Below are 23,889 nucleotides of genomic sequence, written 5' to 3'. Positions count from 1 at the left end.
TCTTCACTGTTTTGAGTGTGTTAAGCTGGTTGGTCACTGCACCAGACAGCCAGCTACTCAACCACCATCTGTAAGCAGACTAGTCTTTAACCTCGATGAGTCTGATTACTGTGGGGTCATAAGTGAACTTCAGGAGCTTGACAGAGGAGACTGTAAAAGTGCAGTCAGTTGTACACAGGGAGAAGGACACCAGTGCTGATAGTGACCCCCATAGCAAAATTTCTCTGGCCTAGATCTGGCCCACACCATCTGCAGTTGCTTGGCCCACATGCCGCAGTAAATTAGGGTACATGACTGGACCAAGTCTGGCTTCCATACAAGAGGAAAACATGGACCACATCTAGGCCAAGTCTCAGCCAAGTTAAAAACCCATAACTGGGCCTGAACTGCGCCAGATATATTAGTGTGCGACTACTGCAATGTTTTTTATAAACCCATAAAGCATTTTGCTTCATGGCTGTGCTTTTCTTAAAGCGACCTGATTGATAGAATCTTTCTTTACTCAAAAACAATTCAAATGTATTTTAAAAGTGGGTCAAGATATGCCAAACTTACGTGGCCCAAATATACATTTTAACATCTGGGCCAAATAATACATTTGATATCTATCCCAAGTCTTGAGTGCCGCCTGTAAGACAGTGCCACCTCAGCCTGACCTGGGCAATGTTTGGCCCACATGCTGTATGCCAGTGCCAGACGAATGCCTGCTGTGCCAGCTTTATGCCGAATCTGGGCCAGAATTATTTGCTCCCGGGGAGAGATTTTTTTTTTACCCAAAGTTTACCCAGCTTCACTAGCTGCTGTCTGTCTGTCAGGAAGCTGGTGATCCACTAACAGGTGATAGAGGTAGAGAGCTGAGTCAGTTTGTCAGAGAGGAAATCAAAAGTAAATTTAAATGGCTTTTAGAAACCCTATGTCTGAAAAGTAATTTAATTACTGCACTTAAAAACCAAATACATCTATAACATTCTTTTTTGAAGTTATAGGATTTATACTATGAAGAAATAAGCAAACATACCTAAACTGATGGGACAGAAAGAGTTACTCAACAGCCGAAACCAGAATCTCACTATGGCTGAAGGAGAGGGAGGAAAGATGAAGAGTATTTGGGGAGGGGCTTCGTTTAGCCTCCATTTATGAAGTACTGTTCATTCTTGTCTTCTTGTAACTTTCTGTCTGTCTCTGACTCTGCTTGTTGAAGCTCTTCATCATCTCGGCGCTCTGTAAAGTTCATCTGCACACTTCAACAACCAAGCTAAAGTAGAGGTGAGTGTCTTTTCCCTCCTGGATTTTTTATAAAATTGTCTTGGAATTCTATCAGAGTGGACACAAAGATGGACATACTGTGGACAATTCCTCTATTTTCCATGACTGTTTGTTATTATCACTTCTGAATGAATGATTGGATTAGAATAAAAGTTTAATTCATGATGATATTTTCACAGACAGATTAAAAAAAGTTATTTATTTGAATAACTTCAACTGGACAAACACATAGTTAAAACGTGCACCTTTTCCATTTATTGACATTGAATTAATAACTGATTAAGCATATCTGTTTCAGACTGTGAATGTGTTTGGACAGGTTGTGCTTTAGTCCAGCTTGTGTGTGTCTCTACAGCTGTGCACAGCATTCGAACAGAGAGCTGAACCCCTGTGGTCCAGTGCCTGCTATGAGGCTAATGTAGGGTGAAGGAATGAACTTAAAAAGAGTTCACGCTGCTTAACATTGTTTTCAGTCCATCAGCACAATAAGTGTCCTGCAGACTGAACCATTTACTAATTGATTTGTTACATAAGTAATATCAAACCATTCATTTTCCTCTTAATTATAGTAAATTCTCATTCATTTTAGTGTTTTCTGTTTTAGTATTAGCTGCAACAAAAACATTGAAACAATGAGGTATCGTCGAAAAGTGTTCTGGTCACTCTTTACAATAAGGTTTCATTAGTTAAAGTATTTACTAACATGAGCTAAATATGAACAACATTTGTACAGCATTTATTAATCATAGATCAACATTTACTAATGCATTATTGACATCCTAATTCATGTTTGATAACATTAGTTAATGCACTGTGAGATAACGTAAATAACAATGAACAGCTGTATTTTCATTAACTAACATGAACAAATACTGTAATAAATGTATTGTTGATTGTTTGTTCATGTTAGTAAATAAATTAACCAACATTTCCCACACGGAAAGAACCTATATGTTTTATTATAGGTTTTGATATAGGCTTTTAATATATGTGATATACATAAAATTGGCCGTTTTCCTATAATATGAAAATGGCCAATTTTACAAATATCACTAATATTTAAAACCTATATTGAAAATTATTTGTTTTTATAGGTTCTTTCCATGTGGGCTCATTTATTTTGCCATGGTTAAATTCCATAACAGGCCAATTACATGTGATACCAATTTCAAGTGTTTGTACACGCATACGTTTTTTTAGTTTTTTTGTTATGGCCCTAATAATAGAAAATATGAGCTAAGCATCATGTATGACAGTTGCCAAAGTGAGACATGAGCTACATAGAAGACATATCTTGTATATACATATATGACTTACAGTACATGTGGATATAAAGAAGCAATACAGGAGACCTACATGGCACATATATGCACCTCAATTTTGCCTAAATGTGGCATATACTGTATACGTATATATGCAGTGTGTTATCATATACTGTATGTGCATATATGTTGCATATAGGTTTCATATATGCACATATATCGTCATAAAGGTTCTTTCCATGTGGCTGACTAATACAACCTTATTGTAGTGTTACCATTGTTGTGATATTTTGAACATGGTTCTTTTTTTAATATCCCCTAGTTGACCCTCTACTGCATGCATTATGATAGATCTATAAAAAATATATATACAGTTGAAGTAAGAATTATTAGCTCCCCTGAATTAATAGCCCCCTTGTTATTTTTTTCCTCAATTTCTGTTTAACAGAGAGAAGATTTATTTTTTTCAACACATTTCTAAACATAATAGATTTATTAACTAATTTCTAATAACTGATTTATTTTGTCTTTGCCATGATGACTATATTATTATTACGTAAATAATATTTGACATATTTTTCAAGACACTTTTACAGCTTAAAGTGACATTTAAAGGCGTAACTAGGTTAATTAGGTGAACTAGGCAGGTTAGGGTAATTAGGCAAGTTATTGTATAACAGTGGTTTGTTGTCTGTAGACTATCAGAAATAAAATTAGCTTAAAGGGGCTAATTATTTTGACCTTAAAATGGTGTTTAAAAACTCGAAAACTGCTTTTATTTTAGCCGAAATAAAACAAATAAGTGCGAGGCAGTGGCGCAGTAGTAAGAAGGTCGCTGGGTTGCTGGTTCGAACCTCGGCTTAGTTGGTGTTTCTGTGTGGAGTTTGCATGTTCTCACGCCTTCGCGTGGGATTCCTCCGGGTGCTCCAGTTTCCCCCACAGTCCAAAGACATGCGGTACAGGTGAATTGGGTAGGCTAAAAGTGTCCGTAGTGTATGAGTGTGTGTGTGTGAATGTGTGTGGATGTTTCCCAGAGATGGGTTACGGCTGGAAGGGCATCCGCTGCGTAAAAAAACTTGCTGGATAAGTTGGCGGTTCATTCTGCTGTGGCGACCCCAGATTAATAAAGGGACTAAGTCGACAAGAAAATGAATGAATGAAAACAAATAAGATTTTCTCCAGAAAAAAAAAATATTATCAGACAAACTGTGAAAATTTCCTTCTCTGTTAAACATAATTTGGGAAATAAATAAAAAATCAAAGGGGGCTTTTCTTTTCCTAAAATGGCTTAATTTTGGAAAAATTTCTTTTTTTAAGGTACTTTATGATATGTTGTCATATGGCAACAACGTCCAACAGTGGATCTAGCTTAGAAATTTCAAATTTACAACTTATAATGAATTAATATTTTGTTGTTTGAAATTATTTAATTGGTGTTGCAGTATTGAAAGCTTTAACACAGAACTTATAAATGAAACCTAAAACATACTTTTCCACCATTCATATTCCAACAGTTTTCATTTATTCCATTCTTTTTTGCTGAATATTATTAAAAACAAACATAATATTGAATCATCATGTAGAGAACATACATTAAATATAAATATTTTAACAAATAAATAACAAGTCTAGCATATCCAGATGCAACAGAATAATGCAGCTACTAGCTAAAAATGTTTATAAATTATACTATAAACTACTATGTTTGTCTTATCTGCCTCAGAGCTAATTTACCTGAACTGTCCTCATCACTGCTCTTATCAAATGTCCAATCTGCATCATTCTCATGGTCCCTAAAACCCATCTCATCCTCACTTTCATCTGCAGGAAAGCCAGTTCTGTCCTTTTCTTCTTTCACTTACCATAGAACATGGTGGTGCTCGCTAATACACTGCTCCCTGTATTCATATATATTCAAAAGTAGCATTACCATTAAAACTAGATTTTGTCAGTAATGCAAATGCCATTAACCTACAACTAATCAACATTATATTACTAGCTTTCATGTTGTTGTTGTTACAACTTAAAATATCACTCCTTTCTTGCTAGCTAGCTAAACTATTGCAATATTGCATTTTCCACTATTGCACTGTGTTGCCATTTGGCAACACATACATTGGATCGATTTACAAAAAAACTAATTTGATCAAAACTTTTTTGAGTGATGAATAAGTCATCATAATTTACTGGAGGTGATGTTTCAGAATTTTTTGTGGATCTGACATAATTTGATCCTTTGTTTTTATTGACATTTTCATTTGCATTCAGCAATTACTCACAATACACGCCAGTCTGTCAGAAATCACGCTACAGAAAAACACTGCATGTCATGAGACTTAATCAAAGCACATTGGCTCCACTATGGTCTTCTTTTTCCAACAAAAAAAAATTCAATGTTGGTCTTAAAGAAACAGTGGCAGGGAAATGAACATATATATCATGTTGCCATACGGTAGCACCGTGTCGAAGAGGATTATTATCAATCTAATACAATAACTTTTGCATTACTAATTAGTATCCAAAGATTGTGACGATTTTGCTGCTTAATATTTTTGTGGAACATTTTTCCTCAGGATTTAGCGATTATAAATGTTGATTAAACATGTCTTTTTAGAATAAAACAATAACAAAAAAACTTTATAAAAACTCCAGTCTTTTAAACAAGTAAATGTCTTCAAATGAACAATGTTTTATTGTCTGAGAATCCAGGTGACAATGAAGTTTGATAATATTCTGGATGAGACAGATGGCTTTGGCCGATACCAGATTGCACTTGTTATGCTGCTGTTCATACCTCGCATCACAATTCCGTGTCACTTCCTGCTGAACAACTTCATCGCTGCCATCCCGTCTCATCACTGCGACATTAGCTCTCTGGATGCCGACGGGCTCGGGAATCTGACTCAGAAGGAGAGACTGATTGTCAGTGTTCCAGCACAAGAAGATGGGACTCCTGCTTCCTGTCACATGTTCGCACATCCTCAGTTTCAATTGCTGATAAACTCGTCCAGCAGCTCAGCTCTTCCAGTAGTGGAGTGTCAGAATGGATGGCACTTTGATAACAGCACCTTCATCAGCACTCTCGCCACACAGGTAAAGCTTTAAGAGGGTTTATCCAGTGGTTCATTCATATTATTCATACCACTCACATTTTTTATTTTATTTTAACAACCACCCTCTTTATTTCCTTCTTTGTATCAGTTTGATTTAGTTTGTGACAAGAGGGGACTGGCCAAAGCATCAGCCACCATATTTTTTGTGGGTGTCATGTGTGGAGCTGTGTTCTTTGGAGTGCTCTGTGATAAGTAAAGCACAAACAGACTTCATATAACTATTAAGAAACTTTATAAATTTATAAAAACTTTAAACTAAAAACTTTTAAATCCTTTTAAAATACCAATAACAACTTTATCCTTATGTTTAAATATTTGCTCTTCACACACAGCAGAATCTAAGCAATACTGGAAATGTGCTTTCTGACTGCTCATTCTAAAAATTGAAAGAATAAAATGTCTGCTATTTTTAAAACAGGCCTGTTCACACATGATCTGTTTGTGGCAATTAACCTGTAATTTTCCAGAAAAATAGTCAATATGTGAGACTTTAAACTCCTAAAGCAAGCATAAAGTGGACATTGCATTGTTGTAACTTTATATGTAACTTTAGCTCCTTCCTCCATAAAATTACCAGAACAACTTTACCAGTATATTAAAAAATGTGCTATTAAGGTTATTATATTTAACGATATAAATGAAAAAACGGAAACTAAAATTTTAAATAATTTTCGTTAACTGAAATAAAAATAAGTTTTTTGTTTAAAATAGAACTGACAGAAACTGTATTGTGTACATATCTAACTGAAACCTACTAAAATTAGCCTATAGGAAAAAACTTTTCCTACCCGTACAGCACCGCAGAGTCTGTAATCCTGCTGCCATTGACCAGATTGAGACGATTCTTCTCTAGTCATCCTCGCTGTTGCTTCCACGACTAAAACGAGTGGACATGACAACAGCATATTTTACTTTAGACTGCTAGCTTGTAGGATGTTGTGTTTGAATTTGAGGATGTATAGATGGGGGTGGTAGATAATAGTGGCCATGTGTCCTCTGACACGTTTAAAATAGATATATGGTTGAGTTTTTATTATACAATATTTATTCTGATGATTTTGAATCTTGCACCTAACAAATATCCCAATAAAAAAACTAATAGAGAAACTAATATAAACTAGTAAATGTGCTTCTAAGAACTAATTAAAACTCTATTTAAAAAAAAATATCATTTGATTTACACACAGCAGAATTCTGACAATTTACTGCTAATATTACAAGATTTTACAAATATTTTAAAGACTTTGGCCTGTTCACACATGATCTCTGCATAGAAAAATTATCGCTAATTTTGTTAGTAAAAGTGTGAAAAGGGCTATTGTCTTATCTGTTGTGATTTATAATCCTAAAATGTGCTCTCGAGCATAACAGCATTAAGGATGGGTTTTAATTTTGTGTGATTGTAGCCGTTCCTGTGCTCTTATGTTTGTGTTTAGACCAGCTCTGCAATTAATCGACATCAAATTGACAGATAACATTATTAAAATAACTTTTGTTATATTCTGATTCTAAACTATATTTAGACTATAGAGTCTATACAATTGTCTGTGTGAGACTATAATATAGAGAGATAACAGTAATAGCTTTTTCTGCATCAACCATGAGTAAACATCGCGTTCTTTTGATTTACAAGCAATAACAATAATTATTTTACAGGCTTTCAGTGGCTGCATCTGAAAGCTTTAAAAGGCTGCATTCGGAGGCAGTATTATAAGGCGGGAAGGCATCAAGGCACAACTAAATCCAAACTCTGCTTTACTCTCTGTTTTGGGTGCTACCTTTATCTGATCTCATTTTGGAGGCAGAATAAATGTATACTTCGACTTTAAAACTCTGTTCAATGGAGTTCTGTCACTATAAATAGATACACAATAGATTCATTGTTCTAGTGGAGCTCAATGAAAGCAGCAAAGTGAATACTTGTGTTATTTTTCAGGTATGGTCGGAGGAGCATGCTGCTGGTGTCTTATGTGTTTTCCATAGTGTTCAGTGTTACCAGCGCTTTCTCAAGCTCTTACATCATGTTTGCTGCCTTTCGCTTCCTAACCGGTTTAGCACTGACAGGAATCAGCAACATATCAGTGGTACTCAGTAAGTTATATCTGAAAATCTTTCTTTTTTTTGCTCAGATTTTGATGCATTATGTTATGCATTAAGCTTAATCATGACACTATGGCGTGGGTGAAGCAGTGGCGCAGTAGGTAGTGCTGTTGCCTCACAGCAAGAAGGTCGCTGGTTCGAGCCTTGACTCAGTAGGCTAACTGACCCAGCCGAGGCTTGAACCAGCAACCTTCCTGCTGTGAGTTGACAGCACTACCTACTGAGCCACTGCGTTGCCCAATATAAAGTTAACATTACTCATTTTTTTGAGTAAACGGTACTGAAGTTTACTTTATTAAAAAGTTGTCAATAGAAACTTTTTAAGTTATGCTTGCTTAAAATTAATACACTGTTTTACTTAGACATTCTTAGGCAATCAGTTTCCTAAATTTTTCTAATTATGCAACAACAAAAAACATATATTTTAGGATTTAGATCAACAGCACAATTTAAATTTCTATAATATCTGATGATGATTGCATGTATTACATTTTTTGTTAAACTTAACTGGCGCTCTAGGCAAATGACGGTCATGCTACTCTCATGATAGGGTGGTGTTGCAGTCAATATGAAGAGCGTGGGGGGTTGTCCCGGGCAAAAGTGAAAAACCGGAGTGGAAAGGGGATTGGTCTTGGCTCGGGATCACCTACATTGCCCATGCCTACATCCGCCACTTTACTAGTTCACCTCTGTTAATCTTAATTTGTCATAACTCAGTATCTATCATAACTCACCCTTCACTTGTTAAAATCCATATGACCAAACATTGTGTAAATTAAACAGAGTAATGGTAACCAACAGTTCCATACTGTTCGTAGTTCTATTAAAGTTAGATCACAAATCAAATCTGACAAGTGTTACTATGCACAAGCAATTGCAATGGGATGTATACTGTATGTGGAATGTGTTGAAATATGGTAATGTTTTGTGAAGTTTATTTTCTATTAATTACAGGTATTGAGTGGGTGGACACTAAGCACCGCACATTTATGGGTCTGTTCGGCAGTATGTCCTGGAGTATAGGCAACATGCTTCTGGCTGGTTTTGCTTTTATGGTCACTGATTGGAGGCTGCTGATTGTTATTGTCACTGCTCCTCTTTTTCTTGCTACAGCCACCTGGTGGTAAGGGGAAGCAATTACATGTTTTTTTTTATAGTGGGGGATATTTTTTCATTGTTCCTCTCACAATTATTCCACCATTAATTAAACATCCTTTGTCATCAATGGCCATAGCTTTTACATTTTCCTTCCTTACATTATAACATTTATTTTCTTTATTAAAAAGAGCTGTCATTCCCATTGCAAATGATTTTCTTAAGTATCTCTTTTATTATTATGTTTGCATATTTTGGATTATGTTACATAAATTTAAATATTTAAAAATAATAATTTCATTATTAAAATTACAACAGAAAAAGAATCGTGCAGTTTTTTCAAATCAAATTTAATAAAACATGTATCATTTTAAAGGTAGTTTTTTTGTTGTTGTTGATGACATTAAGTAATTTTTAGGTAGTATGTTCTTAATTTAGTTAATTTATTATTATTATTATTATTATTATTATATTGAAGGTTTTTATATTGAAGATCATGCTATTATGCTACCCACTGCGCCACCGTGACACCCTCAAATAATATTATCTAAATATTTTAAACAATAACCTTTTTAAAATGAAATATTAAGGTGACAAATGTTAATATTTTTACAGGTGGATCCCTGATTCAGCACGGTGGCTAATAGCCAATGGAAAGACAGAAACAGCATACAAGTATCTGCACAAATGTGCCACTTTTAACAAGAGACTAGACTTCACATCTAGAGTCAAGCCAGAGGTAAAAAGGATCCCATTTACCGTCTTTGTTATGTGCAATCATTTAAATGTCTGCAATGATTATTATAAAAAAACATGTAAAACACTTTCCATCTCAGACTCTGTCCACTGTAGTGACTGTGGATCACCGCGGTCACAGTTACACTTACTTAGACCTAGTAAAAACTCCACAGCTGAGGAAGCTCACGCTTTTCACAGGAATAGTGTGGTACGTGTTTATGCATGTGCAATTATAAGTACTGTATATAAAGAAGCAAAAAACCTACATTCATCTTCTCTTTATATTCTGCAGGTATGGAGTTGCTTCTACATACTACGGCATCAGCTTAAACATCACAGGCTTTGGGCTTGATCCCTACCTGACACACTTCATTTATGCTGCCATAGAGGTGCCAGCGAAAATCCTCGTCTACTTCAGCCTCAACAAGGTGGGCCGCAGGAACACTCAGACTGGGACACTGGTGCTCACAGGATTCTGCATACTCATCAACATCATCACACCTACAGGTTTGCAGATACAACGTGTCATTACAGTTTAAAACTAGGCAGCTTTTTAGTCTCAAGTGCACTTTAAATCAGTGTTTCTCCACTAAACAACAGCGCTTCTGAAATGCAAGGTTGAAACCAGCAGGAAAAAACAATCCTATATGTACCTCATAACAAGTTCAAATTACCATGTCATTTACATTGTAAGTATAGCAAAATATATACATGCGTCATCTTATTTATAGAGTGCACGCAGGCAGTTTGAGTGACTAACAGATGACAATAAACTAAAAGTTAATAAAGCTTAAATTTTCTTATTCTCACAGCTGAATTTTACAACTTAATTTCTCTAGTTAGCTTATCTTTATTTTTTTAGTTCCTGTACCTTTATCTCCTTGTAAAAAAAAGAACAAACACTTAGGCTGCGCCGGAAACTGCCTACTCAGTAGGTACTGTATTTAAATTTATATGTACTACTTGGCTGTAAGAAAAGTACATTCTATACACTATGAATGTCAGTGGTATAAATGGAACTCAGACGTACTACATCCCTCATTTTGTCATGATAACGAACCCACATCAGTTGCGTCGCTTCACTCACATTCAAAGAGCATCATGTGATAGCGCAGCATCCATCCGATGCACACTTCAGTATCTTGCTGGTAGTAGAGGGTGATCAGGGTACTTGCTTTCTGATTTTCGAATTCTATGAATTCGGACATGCTACTCGGCTCACATACTGTTTTTAGTGTACTATATAGTATGGAAGTATATGCCATTTTGGACGCATCGTTTCACACGTTCAGCCTTCGATCCACATAATCAATTTGATTTGGGACAACTTGAAGAAATTAAATTAATATATTAGTTTTTACAAATTTAAGTGCATTGAACATAAAACAATTAAGTTTAGTCCCCCAAAAAACCCTCAAGAATTTAGGAACTCAAGAATTTCAGCTCGTTTTAAATAAGTAGTTTGAACAAACAGTAAACATATTTTTTTGAGTGTACTTAGTATCCCACCTAATTATCACAACTTATGTTTTATAGTTATCAGCTGTTATAGTTACAACAATTGTAATAGTTTAATAGCAAAAGTATTTTATTTTAGTTGAAAGAAGACCTTTTTTTCATTATCACAACTTTTCTCATTCTCATTATGGTCAATGCTGTTTTTAACTAACAGAGAATCTACACTTAAAAATTGATTCATGAATAATTCAACAGTTTCCAGTATTTTGTGATTCATGGTTGTTTTCTGTTAATTTACGCCTTCAAATTGTATCATATAAGACATCAAATAAAAGTGTAGCCTGATTTACTCTTACTGACTTACTCTTTTCCATGATTATGTTTTTGTATTTAGAATACTGGACATTTCGGACTGTAATTGCAGTGTTAGGGAAAGGACTATCAGAGGCTTCATTTACGACGGTGATTTTGTACACCACTGAGCTCTATCCTACAGTCATGAGGTCAGCATATAATGCTGTATGTCCCTTTATAAATGATTAACTCAATTGATGTTGGAAATGCTACTGCCGTTTGTCTTTCACATTGGTAGGCAGAATGGTCTTGGCTTCACCAATTTCATGGCACGTATGGGAGCATCCATTTCTCCTCTTATTATGCTCCTAGAAGACATTTGGAAGCTCCTCCCTGAGGTTATTTTTTGCTCGATGGCTATTTTTTGTGGTATCATAGCATTGCTTCTTCCTGAAACCAACAATGCAAGTCTGCCAGAAACTGTAGAAGATATTGAGGACATGAGGTATAAGAAGTTCTCTCAAAGTACATTTTGTGATACAATAGAAAGTATTTTTTTGCTGTTTTTGTTTGTTTGTTTCTTTGTTAAATCAAATTAACTTTATGAGTCTATTTAACTTATATTATGTAAAACTGACTTAAAACGTAATTGCGTAATTTATAAAATTAGGTTAGAACATTATTAACTTAAATTAATAAGTAACAATGAACTAAAAACATATGGTGTCATAAAAAATTTATCATAAAATATTTTACAGTGTGCTACAGTATGTTGTTTGTCTTTTTGTTTATTAATTTTCCTTATTATGTATCTTTTGTAGAAAGAAACCTGTCTATTTCACAACAGCGGATCAAAGTGCCATGCCTTTAAAGTTGCCCCTCACAGCAGACACAACACAATAATCTGATACAGACAAGCTGTCATTTGCTCATAAGCTGTACTTGACATCAATAATCAATAAAATTAATGATAGTACAGACTGTCTTACTTGCTTTCTTACCTGTAGGATTAAAGAAATGTCATCAGTGCAACTTTTAAAAATAAATAAATCTGCTTCTCCTTGATTCTGAATGGCTGATCCATTTTGAAACTCTTCTGTGATTTTGTCTACATCAGTTGATTTTAATTTTGAGACCACGCTCCTCCTTACAATTCAGGCAATGAGTTGATAGGCATGTTTCTGTAACTTGAAGTGCAAAAAATAATGTATTTTAAAGTTTTCTGCTTCAGGTATTTTACTGTTTGTCTGTTGAGTTGAACACTGTGCTCCAATCTGGTCTGATTTAAAGTCTAAAAACACTGCCAGAGATAATAAAATATGTGTGTGAGGAAATATCGAATAAGCCTGTTTCGTGTTTAGAAATTAAATAACAAATTAATTAAAAAAATGACATGGGAACAGATGGGAACACTTTCTGTATACAGTAGTATTAGGCAAATATTGTATTTTTGTAGTACCTACTTGCATACATACTGCAGTTGAGGGTGATGATGAATGAATGACAACATAATAATAATTTATTAAACGTTCATGCCGCAGTGGAATGAACTGCCAACAACTCTGCCATATGTTTTACACAGCGGATACCCTTACAGCCACAAGTACTCCATTTTGTGTTAATTCTATAACTGTTGTGTTAATATATCAACTGGTAATATAACCATATTACCCAATACTGTACTAAGCTTTCTATACCTATATTCATAATGCTACACAATTTGTTGTATACAACAGTATTTCTTACAATTAATCAGTTCACAGAAGTTGATAATGTACATCTGTAAAATTGATTAATAATGAGATGTAAATACTATAATCTATGCAGTCTATGCATATGTTTTTATAATCAAAGGATAGCATTAAGTGATTGAAATTATGTTAAGTTAATGCATAAAAATTGCCTTTAATAAATGTTTTGTGTAGAAATCCCTTTATAAGAGCAGTCAGCTCAGTGTAGCTGTGGTTTATAGATGTTTAGTTAGTCTCTCTCTTTTCAAAGTCTCATTCTGAGTACACAGCACCATGGACAGCACCCATTAGTGCCAGCATTAGTATGTAGGCTGTGTGTACCCTGGACAGCTTATTATATCCCTGAATTTGACCTGAATATATCCCTGTTAATAAGATGTGAAGGTGTCAACAGTCCACAACCTGAGCCTATTCAGCAACTGTCACCAAAAACAAGAAAGATGGCAGTTACTGAATCATTAGCAAGCAAAACACAAACAGTTAAAATTGTAAACATTATTAGCCTTCCTGTAAAACTATTATTATTTAAAAAATGTTTCCTGAGTGCTGTTTAAAACATTTTTAAAAATAATTGTTTCATTAACTGATTTAGAATAGCTAATTTATTTTGTCTTCATCATGGAGACAGCAAATAAAGGCTTTACTAGGCTAATAAGGTCAACTATAGGCAAGTTATTGGATGACAAGTAGTTTGTTCTGTTACCAATCAAAAATCTTAATTTTAAGGGGGCTAATAATTTTGACCCTAAAATTGTTTTAAAAATGGAAAACTGATTGAATTCAGCCAAACTGAAACAAAATAAGACTTTCTCCAGATTAAGATTTTCTCCAGATTAAAAATATATCCTTGCCAATATTTTTGTGCTAACATCACAAGAAATGTAAAAAGATTAACATTATACAGGAGGGCAAATAATTTCGGATTCAATTGTATATCTAATTAATTTGATTCTGTTTTTATTAGTGAAATCATATTCTGTGTGTATTCTTTATCTTTTCCATATTCTGTAACTTTCAGTCTACACAAAATACCTTGTCACATTCAGAACTTTTTTTCTTTTGTAAACATTTTAGCTCATTATCTCAACTTAACTGGCATGGTTTGAAAGAAGTTTTTCCTGTGAAAAAGCTTTGACTAAACTTTGATGGACCTGAACATAACTGATTTCAGTTGCTGCATGTACAGTCCTAACCTGTAGATGGCAGTAAAACAGATTATGGTGAATGAACTAAGGAATATGTAAGGAATTTAAGGAATATGTGACAACAAATTGTCTCTTTCCCAGCCTAGTGCTGTCAAGTTGCATCACACCAGATGACTGTGCAAAGCTTTGAGCAAAGTTCAAAATTGTCAGTAAAGGAGAATATTCTCTTCAAGAAGCAACTTTTTCTTTTTACAAAAATATTAAGCAGCACAACTATTTTCAACATTGATAAAAATAAGAAATGATTATTGAGTGTCAAATTAGCATAAAAAGTGTATTTTTGAAGGATTTTCTGATCAATACTGAAGAAATTGTTAAAAAAAAATTTAGCATCACAGAAATAAAATACATTTTGCAACACATTCAAATAGAAAATTATTCTTTCAGATTTTAATATTAACTCAATATAATACCGTTTTTACAGTTTTAATCAAATCCACCATCTTAATTGACCAAAATTATGGTTCACATATGATATATAATATAATATAATATAATATAATATAATATAATATAATATAATATAATTTAATATAATATAATATAATATAATATAATATAATATAATATAATATAATATAATATAATATAATATAATATAATATAATATGGCTTGTCAAGATGGCGCAGTGGGTAGCACAATCGCCTCACAGCAAGAAGGTTGCTGGTTTGAGCCCTGGCTGGGTCAGTTGGCGTTTCTGTGTGGAGTTTGCATTTTTTTCTCCATGTTGGTGTGGGTTTCCTCTGGGTGCTCTGGTTTCCCCCATAGGTCCAAAGACATGAGCTATAGATGAACTGAATAAGCTAAATTGGCCGTAGTGTATGCGTGTGTATGCAAGAGTGTGTAGGTTATTGCCAGTGATAGGTGACAGCTGAAAGGGCATCCGCTGCATAAAACATATGCTGGATAAGTTGGTGGTTCATTCTGCTGTGGCGACCCCTGATTAATAAAGGGACTAAGCTGAAAACAAAATGAATGAATAATATAATATAATATAATATAATATAATATAATATAATATAATATAATATAATATAATATAATATAATGTAATATAATAGTCTGCCTTTGCCCTCAGTTTGACTACACATTGTCCAACGCTGGCAAATTATTAAGCAGTAAGAAATTCATTCAAAAGTCTAGTAAATTAACAGTCCCTCCACTATGGTTTAAACATTGTGTTAGATGTTAATTTACTTGAGGAAAACACTAATGTACTGTACAGTCTGTGAGTTTGAACTATCCATGTATGTTTGTAAATTATATCAGCTGTTTGTTTAAGTTACAAAAATTAAAAAATAACATAAAAACATTACCTATATGTGCACTGTATGTGTTTGTGAAAAAGAGATTAAGAAAAATCCGTATGAATGTCTTTCATAGCAGTACATGAGAGGTTAATGATCTACATCAGAGCAGTGAATGTCCAAGTTTGGAGAAGCTCAAGTCCATATCACCCTCATTGCTGCTTCTGATTCGTATCAGAGGAATTGATCACCCAAGATGAAGTTTGAGAACCTGTTGGCTGAGGTTGGAGGATTTGGAAAATACCAGTTCTGCCTCATGGCTCTTCTGGTGATTCCAAGGGTAACGCTGCCATGTCACTTCCTGCTGAACAACTTTATCGCCGCCATCCCATCTCATCACTGCGACATTAGCTCTCTGAGTGCTGATGGCATCTTTGGGAATCTGACTCAGGAGGAGAGACTGACTGTGGGTGTTCCAGCACAGGAAGACGGGACTCCTGCTTCCTGTCACATGTTTTCTCATCCTCAGTTTCAGCTGCTGATAAACTCCTCCAGCAGCTCAGATCTTCCAGTAGTGGAGTGTCAGAATGGATGGCGCTTTGATAACAGCACCTTTAAATCAACCTTGGCTACTGAGGTAAGTCTCTTTATTCACTTTACTTTTATTTATATGCATAACTAGATGCTGTAAATAATGCTCAGTGTGGTATCCACAGTCTTTAAAAACCTTAATGGATGTTAAAACTGAAGTGTGCTGTTTTTATTCAAGTGATTGATTGATTGATGAATTAATTAATTGATTGATTGATTGATTGATTCATTCATTCATTCATTCATTCATTTTTGACCAAAGGCCATTCAGTTTATGTAATCTCCTTTTGTAATGTTTGTAGTGTACTTTAGCCATAAAACAGTTTGTAATTCTTCCTTGTGTCTAATTCAGATCATCGCTGTAAATCACAGATAAAAAACTGAAAAACTCTGATATGTCTTCATCTCTCAGTTTGATTTGGTGTGCGACAGAAGAGGTCTGAATAAAGCCACAGCGACCATTTTCTTTGCTGGGGTGATGATTGGAGCGGCCATCTTTGGGTGGTTGACTGACAGGTGAGTCCTATATTAGACCTCAAGAGGTGAAGTAAATGACAATGAATGACCACAAATTTATAATCTGAAGTTAGTATGTAAAAACATGTATACAAATAATTGTCCTACCAATTAAATGAGTGTACCTCTCAAATAATATGAAATTACAGTACCTAAAACAAATAAGTGAAATTGTACTAAGTGCGACAAAAACACTTCAAAGTACAATATATGTAGTCGATTTGTGAGAATGAATCAGACTTTTCAAACTAACATCCATATGAAGGATCATTTTAGATGAACTGACTGTCTAGAATGCATTACTATATGTAACTTTAAACTCTACACGAATTAGCATTTGGCATAGCATGTTACACATACAGTATTGTAGATTCTCTCCTATGTTTTGTTTCTGTTTGTTTCAGGTTTGGTAGGAAACGAATGCTGATGTTGGCTTACCTGATATCCATTACATTTGGGGTGGCCAGTGCCTTCGCTCAGTCCTTCATCGTGTTTGCTATTATGAGGTTCTTCACTGGAATGGGCCTTACAGGCATCAGCATCATCTCCATTGTCCTGTGTGAGTGCTTTTTGAAATGACTGAACCTGGACAGATTAATTCATATGTATTTTATAATTAATATATTTAATTCACTGTATTTATTTGCAATCATATGAAGAGTTCAGAAGCAAAAAATCTCAGCCATTTGATAGTTACTTAAAAAAATGTGCATTTTTATGCAGACTCCTGTCTGTAGGCTCAGTAATTTCGAGTTTATGGTGAAGAATACACTCTTTTAAAGGTGTTAAAAATGAAATAACCCAACATAAACTTTGGAGTCTGAGAAAAATGCTTATTTTCATTGGAAATTTCAGATGGCACTTAGAGGTTTTTGCATGTTAACTCTTCATATTTACTTTTACTTCACAAACAATGTTTTTTTTATGGTCTGAATGAACACCTTTGTTCAATGAAAGAACAATTAAATAACTTACAATAGTTTTGGCTAAAAAGAAACAGTTTGTCAGAAACGGTAAAAGTCGGTTTTAATCAGTCTTATTTTGCATTGTGGCTGTTAAACCATCTTCTTAATATCAAAAAAGTCATTACCCATAAAGTTGTACATAAAATTCCACCAATCAGAGAGTAGTAGTAAGCAAAGCATGCAGCACACACATTTAATGTAATGCAATGTGTGTATTTATGTAGCGCATTTATCGTGTATGACCATACACCAAATGTGCTTTGCAGTCATGAGGCGGGTCTCTCCACACCCACACCAGTGTGCAGCATCCATTTGGATGATGTGACGGTAGCCACAGGACAACGGCGCCAGTGCGCTCACCACACACCAGCTATGGGTGAAATAAAGAGAAAGTGATAGAGCCCATTCGGTGGATGGGGAGATTGTGAGGCTATGAAGGGTAAGGGCCAATGGAGCGAATTTGGCCAAGACACCAGGGTTACATCCCTACTTTTTATGAAATGTGCCATGGCATTTTTAATGACCACAGAGAGTCAGGACCTCGGTTTAACGTCTCATCTGAAAGACAGCACTCAATGACAGAATGGTGTCCCCTTCACTTTTACTGGGGTATCAGGACTCACACAGACCGCAGACTGCTGGCCTCACTAACACCCCTTTCAACAGCAACTTAGCTTTCTAATTTGGTCTTCCATCTAGGAACTGATCAGGCTCAGCCCTGCTTAGCTTCAGTGAGTAAATAGTCTTGGGCTGCATGGTGATGTCTTTGTTCAGCTCCTCCCACTTCTGTTAACCACACCAAGTGGTAACCACTTTCACACCGATTAAATTCCAGTGAAAGAGTAATGTGACTATTTAATTTTTATAAAGTTCCTGTTACAGCATCAATGTTGTAATGTAATTAAAATACAATCAGTTACAAAGGCTTCAGCATTCATTTAGGTGTTAAAGCCATACCTGCCAACATTTGACTGAAAATCTGAGAAAGGGTGATAGTGTTTTTTTCTGAATAACACAGATGAGAACCGGGTTACTGTAATGTGGTGTTAGTAACTGTACTATGAATCGGGTTTTGGGTGGCCACTGTAATCCGGTGGTGTTACAGACTGTGTACCAAAAAGCTGAGGACCGGGGGCGGGGTGAAATTTTGGACGTTTTCCGGGAGAAATAGCAAAAGATGAACAGCAGTTTAAACACAAGCCACATCAGGAGCAGTAAGTGAGAGCAGAAACTCCATTGAAAATATTTTGGTAAAATAAATGTCCATATTTTAATGACATGACAAGCAACAACGGATTTTGATGCAGTGCTTCATGCATATTTTGTATCATATGTCAATCAGGCAGTGAAGATCATTGATTTTTTAAGAAAACAGACCTTAAACACAGTAATTTTGTAACTGTTTGAACTGGGTTGCTGAAAATTAAAAGTCCTTCTGCATACACTATATGCTATCAAGTCAGTTCCACCATACTTGCAGAATTTCCCACTTATGTTGTGAGTTTATTTTAAAGAATACACATTATATTTCCTCAGGCATAGAATGGGCGGATATTGCACATAGGACGATTGCTGGTGTTATGATCAGTTTGGATTGGTCTCTCAGCTGTATGATATTATCAGGCGTTGCTTATCTTGTGAATGACTGGAGGGCTCTGATCCTCACAGTAACTGCTCCAATCGCACTGGCTATGATCACATGGAGGTAAGATGTAACTATGACTTGTGGATGTCCAATTTTCTCAAATCATTAACTGCCCTGTTCTCTAGGTGGCTCCCAGAGTCAGCACGATGGCTAATAGCCAATGGAAAACTGGAAGAGGCTCATTTTTATCTGAGCAAATGTGCTTCGGTCAATAATAGACAACACAACCTCAGAGATATCAAACCAGAGGTAAATATTCAACATACAACACTAAGAAAAGGATGAGGTTTGCTGCGTTTTTTTTTAAAGCTTTGAAACAATGTCCTTTTAGACCCTCGCTAATGTTATAATAGCTGACAGAGGTGACAGGACATATTCATATCTGGATCTTGTGAGGTCTTCAAAGATGCGGAAACTGGCTATGCTTACAGGAATCACCTGGTGGGAATGTTTTCTGTGGAGTTTATAATCATCAAATCTTCAAATTCAGCTCTGAATAATGTAAATGACTATTTTATACTTTTTATCAGGTTTGGAGTGGCGTTTACTTACTACGGCATCAGTTTTAACATCAGCGGCTTTGGGCTGAACCTCTACCTGACTCAGTTTATTTACGGTGCCATAGAGCTGCCATCAAAACTGGTTGCATATGTGTGCCTTGATAAACTGGGCCGGAGATACAGTCAGGTGGGAACGATGATTACAACAGGGGTCTGCATTGGCATCACTGTCCTCATTCCCAGAGGTAAAGGATTACAAACAACTATTAGAGGCTTTCACATTGTAGGAATTTTTTCTCAGTTCCTAGAACTATTGGACAAAGTACCCACAGGAACTAGGTATGATTTTAGTTGTTGTAACATCATTTGGGGGAACTAAATTAGCTCCTGCTTCAGAACAGGGTCTAATCTAGATCAATAGGAGATACTTTGCAAGTACACCATACAAAATACCGGTGTATACCAAGTTTGCAACATTTACACGTGGCCTTCGTTTTGCTTTATTTTTTTAGTTATTTTTCAGCACTGATGATTTGTCAAAGGATGTTTCAGTTGCATAACTTGGGGATAGTTCATCTAAAAATGTTAAATGACAGTTATTGCCTTACCCTCAGACCATTGAATAAGTAAGTGACTGTAGAAGGTTGTCAGCTGAATATGTGGTCCTTTGTGACTTATAAAATGCAAGTCAATGGTCATCCGCTTTTGAGATCAAACACAAATAGTGCAGAAATTAAAAATTGTTTGCAATATTATTAGCCTTAATCAATCATATGCACAAGCTTCCAGTCACTTAGGTGTGAAGTGACAAGAGAACAAAGAAGCACATTTTTGTCAAAATGATCCTGACCTGTGTGCGAATATCTAAGATGCTATAATTAAAGATTTTAATAAAATACAAGATGCTATAAAGACTCCATTTAGATTAATGAACTAATATCTAAAGCAACAGAAAGCTTGCACATACATCATGTGACTGAGAGCTTGTCCTCACTACACTTTTGGATTAAAGCTAATAATATTATATATAATGTTACACCTCTTGCTCAGGCCAATTGTATCACTTCAAAAGAGCTCAGTGTATCATCAGGAGCCAAAAAGATCATTTTGGACATTTTTAATGTCAAAAACAGGTTCAGCTAAAAATCTTGACAAATTTTCTACTGAAGAATAAAATCACCTACATCTTCAGTGGCTTGAGGGTGTGTAAATACAGTAACTGTCTAATTTTCACTTTTGAATTAATTATCCCATTGATTCCTTCTCCATTATCACAAAACCCTTGACACACAATGAAGACACAGTCCTCTAGTGGTAGTGATCTTGCATCATTTATAATAATACAACCAGAAAAATTGTCTAGGAGGGAAATTAGTTGTCAGGGAACATGTTTACAGCGTGTTCCTGTAACTATTTGGTGTGAAAGCCCCTAACAAGTTTTGAGAAATGCTATTTCTAACTACAAGATTTTAAAACGCCTATGTGGACTGTCTGTTCTTGCTTTCTCAAGCCAAACACCTGATTATTCAGTTACAGAAAACCTTTTTTATGATGTTGTGATAATGTGTCATTTCATTGAATTTAATATGTAAATGTTTTGTGTTTACACGTTAGTCATTTATTATAACATCACTGCAATGTGTCTGGCTTTTTAGTTTATTTACATAAATGAACAATAATTAATGGGAATGTCACAGTCCTAACAGACTGAAAAACTCATTCATTGTGATATCACAGGCAGGTGTTCAGCATGTCAATCATATTTGTTCATTTATTAAGGCAAATTCATGTGTCAAGTTAAAGTTAAAGTTTTTTAAATGGCTTCACCCTATCCCAATGTAAAATGCAAATCCAACTATAAGTGGGATATTTATGAATAGATTCTCACTCATTGACTCAGGTTAAACAACCCCTGCTGATTACACATACTTCAAAAATATTTGCTATTCTCACAATTGTCAGTAAATATTTCACATCTTTGAGGTTATTTCTCACAATCACAGACCTTTTCCCTCAGAACAGTAATCTATAAAAACCTAAGGAAAAACTTCCTTTTATTTCATTTCAAAATTTATTATACTTCTATATTATGTCTTAATTGCATTACCTGGTATTTTTCAAAAGTAGCTGCATACAATTTTAATAAACTACATTTAATATAAAATCTTTTTGTTGTTGTTGTTGTTGTTGTTTTTAGTGCTATTATAGAGACACACTGTAGTATGTTTTTTTATAGCTTGAGTGATATTAACCTTTTCATAGAACATAAATTTTATTATTTTAAATTTTCTGTCTTTCTCTTTGTTTGTCTCTAGTTTTGTGGGTGCCTCGTACTGTCATCGCTGTACTGGGTAAAGGATTCTCAGAGGCCTCTTTCACATGTGTTTTTCTCTATACCACTGAACTCTACCCGACTGTGTTACGGTCAGTTGTTCATCATTTATATATTTCATTTATATATTGCATATATATTTCACATATATAATATAATAGCAGCTTATGCTTTTATTTACCTTTGAACCAGAATTTGCAAGGGATACTGTATAAATAATTTCGGGTTTACTATAATATTAATGTTTCACTGAGGCTGAATTTATTTAATCAAATATACAGTACAATCTGTTAAATTGTGAAAAATTGTCAATTTTAAATAAGTAATCGAATGTACACTCAAACTGAATTTGTTTTTGCTATTCAAAGCTGAATTTTCATTATCATTACACTAGTTTTCATTGTGACATGATCCTTCACAAATCATTAAATATGATGATTTGCTGTTATTATGATCAGTTATTATTGGTACAATATCTCTAATATTTTTTATTACAATTATTAGTGCTAATTTCTTGTTTCATAGTATTGTGGAAACTCAACTTTCGAAAAGCACCTTTTTCAATTTAAAAATGTACTTTTTTGGTTAAAAAAAAGTTCAAAATCCTATTTAATTGCCATCTTTTTTATTATAAATGTATTTACTTTCACTCTTGAACAAAACTATTTATAGTGAGGAATAAAAAAAATACATTGAATTATACTTTAGAATGGTACTGTAGCTGTTTCCTAAACCTAAGTCATCAAAATCAACAACAATAAAAATAAGATTACTTTTTAAATTAAAATTCATTAAAAATAAATTTTTTTTTATATTGCAACAACAGTTTTTACTATGTTTGTATTTAAGAAATTAATGCATTTGTGTGTAGAATAAGTTGCATTTCAAACTAAATGTTTATGTACATAGTGAAATGAATTAAAAAATTTTGGTTCAGCAAAGGAATATGTATGTACTGTATGTATGTATGTATGTATGTATGTATGTATGTATGTATGTATGTATGTATGTACAGTATGTATGTATGTATGTATGTATGTATGTATCTATGTATGTATGAATATGTATATGTGCTTGTTTAAATACAGGCAGAATGGATTAGGCTACAGCTCGTTCATTGGCCGTGTGGGTGTGTCTCTCGCTCCTCTCGTGAGTCTCCTGGATGAGGTCTGGCTTCCTCTGCCACAGGTCTTGTTTTGCTCTGTTGCCATTGTTGCAGGCCTCCTTGCACTTTTGCTTCCTGAGACCCACAATGTGCGGCTTCCTGAGACTATTGAGGACATTGAGAAAACTAGGTGAATGATGACTCAATATACTACACTGTAAAAAAATTGCAACAACAAATGATTTTATGTTACTTTAACTTAATTTAATACGTTAATCAGGGTTCAACTAAATGTTTCGTAGCTTTACAAAGTTTAACAAAATATTTTAGTCAGTTTGACTGGTTTAAGTTGAGATGACTAGAAAAGTTCGACTGAAAAATGAAGGCAGGAACAAATTTTTTTTTTTTACATAGAAATACATTCTATTTTTATTAAACATTTTTTTTATTTGATATTGAATCAATTTTTTTCTTTTTTATATGTTTTTATTATAGGAAAAGATCAGTGTGTTCACAACTGGAATATCAGCCTGGATTGGAAACCTTCAAGGAGACAAAATGAATTTGACTCGAGAAGAAAATGAATCTAATAAAAGATTTTATTCATTATTGTATTGTCTTGGTATTATGTACCTTTGTTAAATCATATATGTATAGCTTTTGTAATATATATATATAAAACAATTTTATTCATTACTATAAGTT

At 34.4% G+C, this 23,889-nt stretch overlaps 2 protein-coding genes across 8 annotated transcripts; both read left to right on the top strand.

Annotated features, from left to right (window-relative positions):
- Positions 1-1,164: 1,164 nt before the first annotated feature.
- Positions 1,165-13,744, top strand: slc22a7b.4 (solute carrier family 22 member 7b, tandem duplicate 4). The gene is made up of 11 exons (XM_073928481.1): positions 1,165-1,266; positions 5,238-5,621; positions 5,730-5,833; positions 7,578-7,732; positions 8,696-8,864; positions 9,452-9,575; positions 9,673-9,782; positions 9,867-10,081; positions 11,427-11,535; positions 11,625-11,831; positions 12,148-13,744. The coding sequence occupies exons 2-11, from the start codon at positions 5,244-5,246 to the stop codon at positions 12,227-12,229; spliced, it is 1,653 nt and encodes a 550-aa protein (XP_073784582.1). The 5' UTR covers positions 1,165-1,266; positions 5,238-5,243; the 3' UTR covers positions 12,230-13,744.
- slc22a7b.1 (solute carrier family 22 member 7b, tandem duplicate 1) lies at positions 13,663-23,793 on the top strand. Of its 7 annotated transcripts, none has more exons than XM_073927047.1 (11): positions 13,663-13,744; positions 15,667-16,167; positions 16,534-16,637; positions 17,042-17,196; positions 19,139-19,307; positions 19,373-19,496; positions 19,579-19,688; positions 19,778-19,992; positions 22,063-22,171; positions 23,168-23,374; positions 23,680-23,793. In XM_073927047.1, exons 2-11 carry the CDS (start codon positions 15,787-15,789, stop codon positions 23,744-23,746), a joined length of 1,641 nt encoding a protein of 546 aa, XP_073783148.1. In that variant the 5' UTR covers positions 13,663-13,744; positions 15,667-15,786; the 3' UTR covers positions 23,747-23,793.
- The last annotated feature ends 96 nt before the right edge of the window (positions 23,794-23,889 follow it).

Source organism: Danio rerio, chromosome 17 (genome assembly GCF_049306965.1).
Source record: "Danio rerio strain Tuebingen ecotype United States chromosome 17, GRCz12tu, whole genome shotgun sequence".
NCBI lineage: Eukaryota > Metazoa > Chordata > Actinopteri > Cypriniformes > Danionidae > Danio > Danio rerio.
The sequence above is the reverse complement of the archived record's forward strand: the minus strand, read 5'-3'. Positions and strand labels throughout refer to the sequence as shown.